The following is a 10,753-nucleotide window of genomic DNA, read 5'->3' as shown; positions in this document are numbered from 1 at the left end:
TAATTGTAATGTCTAAAATGGTAGTAGAACAAAAAGAATATAAAATATTGAGAATGTTAAAACATATAAATATGCATTGGTGGAAGTTGATGGATTTCTAGTTGCTTAACTAGTTGTGGGGTTGACTTATATTTTGGTAACACATTGTCTCACAGAATTAGGTACAACTTAATCATTGTCTTTAAGTCAATTAATCACATAAAAAAAATCAAAATTATTTATTTCAGTTGAAATTTAGAAAAGTATACTTCAATTTTCTTTGCAAGAACCGATGGTCTATATATATATATATATATATACAACATAGTGTACACGAAAATTAATCTCCCATAGAGAGAAAAAAAGAAGGAAGAGGAGTTAAGTTGACCAATAAAGAGTTTCGGGGCAAAACATAAAGAAACTGGAAATTACGGGCCAAAATGATACAAATGTTACTATGACTACTACTGAGGAACGTCTTCTTCTTCTTCTTCTTCGTCTCTATGCGTTTGAGAAGCCGTTGATTTTTCCGATACTCTTACATTATATTTTTCATACACTTTTTCTCGATTCTCCGACCACCATGTCTCAGCTTGATGTTCCCCGAACCTTCTTCGGCTGCAAGAAACAAAAAACAAAAAAAAAGAAACAATCACAATCTTTAGTATCATCACACTTACTGGTAAAAATTTGGAATGTAAAATTCAAAGAGTATGAGGAACAATGTTAACCTGAAGCGGACTCTTCGTAGATCTCTAGTTCCATCGTGGAGGGCGACAAGGGTTATATACACGCCTGGCTCGTACTGCTCGATCCACTCTGCTTCTACCTGATTAGTGTTGTTAACAAGTCCTCCTGTTTGGCTCGAACCATTGTCGCTGTTGTTTTGGAACTGGAAAGGTTCGTTTCTCTCACTGATTACTGACTCGCTGTTGCTAAGCCTCGGATCCGCTGGATAAGCGTTGTTGTTTCTATCGCTCGCTCTAGGCGTTTGCTTTGGTGACTGGAGATTGGACCAAGATGCGTTTGCAAAGGCAAAGTCAAAAGGAGCAACTGAAGATATAGATGAAGTCATTGACTCCGACCTTGAAGGATGAAACCCATTTTCTTCAGGGAAATGGAAACCGTTTTGGTCTATTCCGTTTTGAAGGCAAGCGAGTTTTACACTCTCACCAGGAGGCAACTTCTCAGCTACATCCTTGAGCTGTTGTTATTAATACACAAGCAAAATCAGTTAGAGTTAGCTTGTGGGAAGTAAATTCAAAGTTTTCTATGTAGTTCATAAAATCTGTTGGACTTACCTGTGCTATGAGCGACTTTATTGCTTCTTTTGCGGCTCTTGATTTGGCAGATTCCTCCTCTGCCAGTGTTAAGGCTTCCTGAGTCTTCTTAACCGAGTTCTGAAGCTCTACTTCTTGGCGTTCACATTTTTGAGTAAGACTGTCAACCTAAAAGCAAATCCATGATTTTTAAATTAGACTCACATGAATGACAATACCAAATCGGTAGATCATGGAAAAGAAAGTGACTTGTGGTCAGCTTTTATCCATTCACAAGAAAACAAAATGAGAACATGGAAGAATGAACCTTCTCTGAGAATGTATATATACCTGTGTTCGTAACTTAACGATCTCCTGATTCAGGATTTCATTGGTTTTTTTCATATTATCTGCTATACCCACCGGAAAATAGAGCCCCGAAGTCGAAGGCATAGGAGTGGCAGAGCGGGGAGGACTAGATCTCCTAGAGAAAGGTGACACCGAGCGAGAGTTAATACCTGATGGAACAGGAACTAACTTTGGAGTAGCTCTTCGCATATCACCTATATTAGACTGCACAGCATCTTTCAACTGCAATAAAGAAGGCAGCTGAGAGTTGCGACCGAGTGAAAACGTGTCAGTCTTCTTTCCTTGTTTTGCCGCTTTGCTATCCAACTGCTTAATTAAGTCCATATTGGATGTCCCAAATTTAGCTAATCTTATTTCAGATTTATCTAATCTGTCTTTGTTCTCCCCTGAAAGACGAGGCACAACACTGTTCCTTCTGTTAGTATCGCTTATCTCAGACACTTTGCTGAGCTTAACATAACAAGAGTCGCAGACACGATATAGTCTTCCCGCGCTTGGGGCCAATGCAGCTCGGAATGCTTTTTTTGAGCTGCATGAATGGCAGTGCACAAGTCCACAATTGTAACAGTTATGTCTTTTCCTTGTAAACCCAAAAGCCAGTCTACAGGTTGAACACTGAGACTGCTCAGCACCAGAGACCCATTTGTGCAGACATATGGCTGCAGTGTAATTTGATCCGCAAGCAATGTACTTTACATGTCTATCCTTTAAAGCTTCCACAAGAGTTGGTACTTTTCGATCCTCCAGATCACCATGCCCTAATCTCCCATTGGCTCCTTTACCCCATGTGTAAACTTCATTTCTAGATGTTAAGGCCGCCACATGATATGCGCCGCAGGAGATCTCCTCGACAAATTCACTTGCAAGCTTGTCTTCCACCAAACACGGTAATTTCCCGTCAGTCTGTAAATTCCCAAGTTGACCATAGACANTATATATATATATATATACAACATAGTGTACACGAAAATTAATCTCCCATAGAGAGAAAAAAAGAAGGAAGAGGAGTTAAGTTGACCAATAAAGAGTTTCGGGGCAAAACATAAAGAAACTGGAAATTACGGGCCAAAATGATACAAATGTTACTATGACTACTACTGAGGAACGTCTTCTTCTTCTTCTTCTTCGTCTCTATGCGTTTGAGAAGCCGTTGATTTTTCCGATACTCTTACATTATATTTTTCATACACTTTTTCTCGATTCTCCGACCACCATGTCTCAGCTTGCTGTTCTCCGANTCCATGACCCAATCTTCCACCAGATTCTTCACCCCAAGTAAAAATTTCACCTTGCCTTGTCACAAATGCGGCATGCCTAACACCACATGCAATTTGATGAACATCCAAGACAATATTCGACTCCAGTGGCTTCGGCACAAGGACATCCGTTCTTGTGGTCAGATAACTTGCATTCTTATCAATCCCGACCTTAACAACATTGTCACATATAACCTCACCCCAAATATAAACGTCACCTAGAGCATCAGCGTCATCTGCTGCAGAACCGTGACTAGAACTACTTTGGGCACTTGAGACACTAACCCGAAAACCATCTGAACCAGATACCTTTGTTTGCATAATTTTGTTGTCCAATGCAACATGTGATTTCTCTGACTCAGTTGAAGGAACCTCAGGCTCAGGCTCAGCACTCTTAGGAGAAGCAATAGGATCAAAATTAAAGGGAATCCCAGGAGAGCTGTGACCCCGTGAAGCGCTGGCAGAACTGCTACTTGGACTGCTTGATGTCAAGTCTCTGCTGGCCTGGAACATATAAAAAGCAAACAAATGCATTGAATACTTAACTGGAAATGTTCATATCATCAACCAATAAGTTCAACAGTAGTCCTAAGAAAATGATCACAAAACAGCGTACAGACAGAGTACTTACATCAACTGAAAGGCTTCCGCCACTCCAGCCATCAATTTTTGAGCGCCCGCCTTGGCCACCCGATATTAATGTCTTCAAGCCTCCAATCCAAATCTCAGCCTCAACCTTGTCCTTACAAATCTATTAAGAAGTAAACTGTTATCCCTGGAGTTATTATCAAGTGTTGTTGAAAGTATTATCCAAATCTTAGTTTTCAGGACGACTAACCAAGTCAAGAGACTTCTTTTTCCCGTTGTATAAGAGAGAAAAGGATAAGTAATCTTTCTCTGGGCGAAGATAGCGCTGGAAAACAGCCTGTTCCAAAAGAGATGAAATGATTATTATATAATCTTGAAACNCCGACCTTGAAGGATGGAACCCATTTTCTTCAGGGAAATGGAAACCGTTCTGGTCTATTCCGTTTTGGAGGCAAGCGAGTTTTACAATCTCACCAGGTGGCAACTTCTCAGCTACATCCTTGAGCTGTTGTTATTAATTACACAAGCAAAATCAGTTAAGAGTTAGCTTGTGGGAAGTAAATTTAAAGTTTTCAATGTAGTTCATAAAATCTGTTGGACTTACCTGTGCTATGAGCGACTTTATTGCTTCTTTTGCGGCTCTTGATTTGGCAGATTCCTCCGCTGCCAGTGTTAAGGCTTCCTGAGTCTTCTTAACCGAGCTCTGAAGCTCTACTTCTTGGCGTTCACATTTTTGAGTCAGACTGTCAACCTAAAAGCAAATCCATAATTTTTAAATTAGACTCACATGAATAACAATACCAAATCGGTGGATCATGGAAAAGAAAGTGACTTGTGGTCAGCTTTTTACCCAATTCCAAGAAAATAAAATGAGAACATGGAAGAATGAACCTTGACTGAGAATGTATATATACCTGTGTTCGTAACTTAACGATCTCCTGATTCAGGATTTCATTGGTTTTTTTCATATTATCTGCTATACCCACCGGAAAATAGAGGCCAGAAGTCGAAGGCATAGGAGTGGCAGAGCGGGGAGGACTAGATCTCCTAGAGAAAGGTGACACCGAGCGAGAGTTAATACCTGATGGAACAGGAACTAACTTTGGAGTAGCTCTTCGCATATCACCTATATTAGACTGCACAGCATCTTTCAACTGCAATAAAGAAGGCAGCTGAGAGTTGCGACCGAGTGAAAACGTGTCAGTCTTCTTTCCTTGTTTTGCCGCTTTGCTATCCAACTGCTTAATTAAGTCCATATTGGATGTCCCAAATTTAGCTAATCTTATTTCAGATTTATCTAATCTGTCTTTGTTCTCCCCTGAAAGACGAGGCACAACACTGTTCCTTCTGTTAGTATCGCTTATCTCAGACACTTTGCTGAGCTTAACATAACAAGAGTCGCAGACACGATATAGTCTTCCCGCGCTTGGGGCCAATGCAGCTCGGAATGCTTTTTTTGAGCTGCATGAATGGCAGTGCACAAGTCCACAATTGTAACAGTTATGTCTTTTCCTTGTAAACCCAAAAGCCAGTCTACAGGTTGAACACTGAGACTGCTCAGCACCAGAGACCCATTTGTGCAGACATATGGCTGCAGTGTAATTTGATCCGCAAGCAATGTACTTTACATGTCTATCCTTTAAAGCTTCCACAAGAGTTGGTACTTTTCGATCCTCCAGATCACCATGCCCTAATCTCCCATTGGCTCCTTTACCCCATGTGTAAACTTCATTTCTAGATGTTAAGGCCGCCACATGATATGCGCCGCAGGAGATCTCCTCGACAAATTCACTTGCAAGCTTGTCTTCTACCAAACACGGTAATTTCCCGTCAGTCTGCAAATTCCCAAGTTGACCATAGACTGTACTCCCCATTGTGAAAACTTGTCCAGACGTGGTCAAACCAACTGTTAAACTGTGTCCACATGCAATTTTGTGAAAGTTGTAATCAATTAATGCAGGCACACACGTTGGTTTAAGCCGAGGATCCTTGTCACCATGTCCAAGACGGTTTTTGTCTCCATCACCCCATGTGAACAATTTTCCAGATGATACAGAACTTGAGTTTGACTGCGTGACAATGATCTCAACAACAGCAGCAGTGTGCCAAACCCCGCATGAAACCGCAATCGTTCTCAATCCTGATAAAGATTCAACTTCTCGTGGATACTGAACTGTTTCCTTGTCACCGTGTCCTAAGACACCAAATGTTCCATCTCCAAATGTAAAAAGCCTCCCGTATGATGTTATCAAAGCGGTATGCCAGGGTCCACAACTTACAGAAGCCACATGAAGCCCCTCGAGAGAACCTGCAATTCTTTTTGGAATCCAGTGACTGATATCAGAGCCATGCCCAAGAAGCCCGACGTTATGTGTACCGTCACCCCAGGTATATAGCTCTCCGGCCAGAGTAACAGCACAAGTGTGGAATTCTCCACAAGCAACGAAATCAACAGAGGAAGTAGCTATGAGAGATTCAACAAGACGAGGATGAAAAACATCTTTCCCAATTCCATGACCCAATCTTCCACCAGATTCTTCACCCCAAGTAAAAATTTCACCTTGCCTTGTCACAAATGCCGCATGCCTAACACCACATGCAATTTGATGAACATCCAAGACAATATTCGACTCCAGTGGCTTCGGCACATGGACATCCGTTCTTGTGGTCAGATAACTTGCATTCTTATCAATCCCGACCTTAACAACATTGTCACATATAACCTCACCCCAAATATAAACGTCACCTAGAGCATCAGCGTCATCTGCTGCAGAACCATGACTAGAACTACTTTGGGCACTTGAGACACTAACCCGAAAACCATCTGAACCAGATACCTTTGTTTGCATAATTTTGTTGTCCAATGCAACATGTGATTTCTCTGACTCAGTTGAAGGAACCTCAGGCTCAGGCTCAGCACTCTTAGGAGAAACAATAGGATCAAAATTAAAGGGAGTCCCCGGAGAGCTGTGACCCCGTGAAGCGCTGGCAGAACTGCTACTTGGACTGCTTGATGTCAAGTCTCTGCTGGCCTGGAACATATAGAAAGCAAACAAATGCATTGAATACTTAACTGGAAATGTTCATATCATCAACCAATAAGTTCAACAGTAGTCCTAAGAAAATGATCACAAAACAGCGTACAGACAGAGTACTTACATCAACTGAAAGGCTTCCGCCACTCCAGCCATCAATTTTTGAGCGCCCGCCTTGGCCACCCGATATTAATGTCTTCAAGCCTCCAATCCAAATCTCAGCCTCAACCTTGTCCTTACAAATCTATTAAGAAGTAAACTGTTATCCCTGGAGTTATTATCAAGTGTTGTTGAAAGTATTATCCAAATCTTAGTTTTCAGGACGACTAACCAAGTCAAGAGACTTCTTTTTCCCGTTGTATAAGAGAGAAAAGGATAAGTAATCTTTCTCTGGGCGAAGATAGCGCTGGAAAACAGCCTGTTCCAAAAGAGATGAAATGATTATTATATAATCTTGAAACAAGGGATGCAGAGTTTTAGATACAGAAGAAGCTAAATAAATGAAAGATATCTTACAGTTCTTTGCCCAGGTACAATTTTAGATACAGAAGCTAATTTAAGTCGCTTTTCACCACTACTCGATATCCAGATCAAAGATTTTTCATCCTGCACAACCAACAGCAGCAAGTATATAATAAGCGATTGTCCAAGAAGCAAGTAAAGGNGAGCGACTTTATTGCTTCTTTTGCGGCTCTTGATTTGGCAGATTCCTCCGCTGCCAGTGTTAAGGCTTCCTGAGTCTTCTTAACCGAGCTCTGAAGCTCTACTTCTTGGCGTTCACATTTTTGAGTCAGACTGTCAACCTAAAAGCAAATCCATAATTTTTAAATTAGACTCACATGAATAACAATACCAAATCGGTGGATCATGGAAAAGAAAGTGACTTGTGGTCAGCTTTTTACCCAATTCCAAGAAAATAAAATGAGAACATGGAAGAATGAACCTTGACTGAGAATGTATATATACCTGTGTTCGTAACTTAACGATCTCCTGATTCAGGATTTCATTGGTTTTTTTCATATTATCTGCTATACCCACCGGAAAATAGAGGCCAGAAGTCGAAGGCATAGGAGTGGCAGAGCGGGGAGGACTAGATCTCCTAGAGAAAGGTGACACCGAGCGAGAGTTAATACCTGATGGAACAGGAACTAACTTTGGAGTAGCTCTTCGCATATCACCTATATTAGACTGCACAGCATCTTTCAACTGCAATAAAGAAGGCAGCTGAGAGTTGCGACCGAGTGAAAACGTGTCAGTCTTCTTTCCTTGTTTTGCCGCTTTGCTATCCAACTGCTTAATTAAGTCCATATTGGATGTCCCAAATTTAGCTAATCTTATTTCAGATTTATCTAATCTGTCTTTGTTCTCCCCTGAAAGACGAGGCACAACACTGTTCCTTCTGTTAGTATCGCTTATCTCAGACACTTTGCTGAGCTTAACATAACAAGAGTCGCAGACACGATATAGTCTTCCCGCGCTTGGGGCCAATGCAGCTCGGAATGCTTTTTTTGAGCTGCATGAATGGCAGTGCACAAGTCCACAATTGTAACAGTTATGTCTTTTCCTTGTAAACCCAAAAGCCAGTCTACAGGTTGAACACTGAGACTGCTCAGCACCAGAGACCCATTTGTGCAGACATATGGCTGCAGTGTAATTTGATCCGCAAGCAATGTACTTTACATGTCTATCCTTTAAAGCTTCCACAAGAGTTGGTACTTTTCGATCCTCCAGATCACCATGCCCTAATCTCCCATTGGCTCCTTTACCCCATGTGTAAACTTCATTTCTAGATGTTAAGGCCGCCACATGATATGCGCCGCAGGAGATCTCCTCGACAAATTCACTTGCAAGCTTGTCTTCTACCAAACACGGTAATTTCCCGTCAGTCTGCAAATTCCCAAGTTGACCATAGACTGTACTCCCCATTGTGAAAACTTGTCCAGACGTGGTCAAACCAACTGTTAAACTGTGTCCACATGCAATTTTGTGAAAGTTGTAATCAATTAATGCAGGCACACACGTTGGTTTAAGCCGAGGATCCTTGTCACCATGTCCAAGACGGTTTTTGTCTCCATCACCCCATGTGAACAATTTTCCAGATGATACAGAACTTGAGTTTGACTGCGTGACAATGATCTCAACAACAGCAGCAGTGTGCCAAACCCCGCATGAAACCGCAATCGTTCTCAATCCTGATAAAGATTCAACTTCTCGTGGATACTGAACTGTTTCCTTGTCACCGTGTCCTAAGACACCAAATGTTCCATCTCCAAATGTAAAAAGCCTCCCGTATGATGTTATCAAAGCGGTATGCCAGGGTCCACAACTTACAGAAGCCACATGAAGCCCCTCGAGAGAACCTGCAATTCTTTTTGGAATCCAGTGACTGATATCAGAGCCATGCCCAAGAAGCCCGACGTTATGTGTACCGTCACCCCAGGTATATAGCTCTCCGGCCAGAGTAACAGCACAAGTGTGGAATTCTCCACAAGCAACGAAATCAACAGAGGAAGTAGCTATGAGAGATTCAACAAGACGAGGATGAAAAACATCTTTCCCAATTCCATGACCCAATCTTCCACCAGATTCTTCACCCCAAGTAAAAATTTCACCTTGCCTTGTCACAAATGCCGCATGCCTAACACCACATGCAATTTGATGAACATCCAAGACAATATTCGACTCCAGTGGCTTCGGCACATGGACATCCGTTCTTGTGGTCAGATAACTTGCATTCTTATCAATCCCGACCTTAACAACATTGTCACATATAACCTCACCCCAAATATAAACGTCACCTAGAGCATCAGCGTCATCTGCTGCAGAACCATGACTAGAACTACTTTGGGCACTTGAGACACTAACCCGAAAACCATCTGAACCAGATACCTTTGTTTGCATAATTTTGTTGTCCAATGCAACATGTGATTTCTCTGACTCAGTTGAAGGAACCTCAGGCTCAGGCTCAGCACTCTTAGGAGAAACAATAGGATCAAAATTAAAGGGAGTCCCCGGAGAGCTGTGACCCCGTGAAGCGCTGGCAGAACTGCTACTTGGACTGCTTGATGTCAAGTCTCTGCTGGCCTGGAACATATAGAAAGCAAACAAATGCATTGAATACTTAACTGGAAATGTTCATATCATCAACCAATAAGTTCAACAGTAGTCCTAAGAAAATGATCACAAAACAGCGTACAGACAGAGTACTTACATCAACTGAAAGGCTTCCGCCACTCCAGCCATCAATTTTTGAGCGCCCGCCTTGGCCACCCGATATTAATGTCTTCAAGCCTCCAATCCAAATCTCAGCCTCAACCTTGTCCTTACAAATCTATTAAGAAGTAAACTGTTATCCCTGGAGTTATTATCAAGTGTTGTTGAAAGTATTATCCAAATCTTAGTTTTCAGGACGACTAACCAAGTCAAGAGACTTCTTTTTCCCGTTGTATAAGAGAGAAAAGGATAAGTAATCTTTCTCTGGGCGAAGATAGCGCTGGAAAACAGCCTGTTCCAAAAGAGATGAAATGATTATTATATAATCTTGAAACAAGGGATGCAGAGTTTTAGATACAGAAGAAGCTAAATAAATGAAAGATATCTTACAGTTCTTTGCCCAGGTACAATTTTAGATACAGAAGCTAATTTAAGTCGCTTTTCACCACTACTCGATATCCAGATCAAAGATTTTTCATCCTGCACAACCAACAGCAGCAAGTATATAATAAGCGATTGTCCAAGAAGCAAGTAAAGGAAAAAAAAGAAGTGGTTGGAGAAGAAAGCAACTTACACTAGACAGTCTAAACGGATAAAACTTTGGCTTTCCTTTGCGACCATATTTCAAAAGTTGAGTCCCCTTCTTCAATGTAATCAATGCCTGCGAGTATCAGTTTAACAGGAACATCTGTTAATTGAATTCCACTCTTTCTAATTGATGAACTCCCCCAATAGCTTACAATGTATAAAAGTCCTTCCTTTTTCAATAAACCTCAAGTTCACTCAAAAAAACAAAACAGATTCAAGACACAAGTTATCTAATTACACGGACAGAATCTGAGGGAAACACGAACAAACAATCCCCCAAACTAAACTGAGAATTCGGATTTGCTGGACTTTTTAACAGTTTGAACAAACAGTAACTCAAAAAATTCCAGCTTGGGGATTCATAGTCTAACTCCCTTGAATCGTTTAACCCCTAAATTACAACAATTTTGACTCAAGATTTGAGCTTTTATATACAGCTTCAGAGCCCAAAAACAAAAAAAAAAAT

General features: G+C 41.2%; 2 protein-coding genes across 2 annotated transcripts in view; both read right to left on the bottom strand.

The window, feature by feature from the left end:
• LOC109129682 overlaps positions 263–10,753 on the bottom strand; it is a 15,145-nt gene continuing 4,654 nt past the window's right edge. The window contains exons 7-10 of the mRNA XM_019238265.1: positions 1,590–2,538; positions 1,281–1,427; positions 711–1,183; positions 263–597 (exon numbers count right to left, since the gene is read on the bottom strand). Of these exons, the coding sequence (XP_019093810.1) occupies positions 444–597; positions 711–1,183; positions 1,281–1,427; positions 1,590–2,538 (1,723 nt within the window). The 3' untranslated portion in view covers positions 263–443. The remainder of the gene's footprint in view (positions 598–710; positions 1,184–1,280; positions 1,428–1,589; positions 2,539–10,753) is intronic.
• The window catches only part of LOC104751587 (probable E3 ubiquitin-protein ligase HERC2), a 4,883-nt gene continuing 1,206 nt past the window's right edge, over positions 7,077–10,753 (bottom strand). The window contains exons 2-7 of the mRNA XM_019237640.1: positions 10,274–10,360; positions 10,090–10,179; positions 9,905–9,991; positions 9,698–9,817; positions 7,453–9,570; positions 7,077–7,289 (exon numbers count right to left, since the gene is read on the bottom strand). Of these exons, the coding sequence (XP_019093185.1) occupies positions 7,077–7,289; positions 7,453–9,570; positions 9,698–9,817; positions 9,905–9,991; positions 10,090–10,179; positions 10,274–10,360 (2,715 nt within the window). The remainder of the gene's footprint in view (positions 7,290–7,452; positions 9,571–9,697; positions 9,818–9,904; positions 9,992–10,089; positions 10,180–10,273; positions 10,361–10,753) is intronic.

The sequence above is a fragment of the Camelina sativa genome, chromosome 16 (assembly GCF_000633955.1).
Source record: "Camelina sativa cultivar DH55 chromosome 16, Cs, whole genome shotgun sequence".
In the NCBI taxonomy this organism is placed as follows: domain Eukaryota; kingdom Viridiplantae; phylum Streptophyta; class Magnoliopsida; order Brassicales; family Brassicaceae; genus Camelina; species Camelina sativa.
The sequence above is the reverse complement of the archived record's forward strand: the minus strand, read 5'-3'. Positions and strand labels throughout refer to the sequence as shown.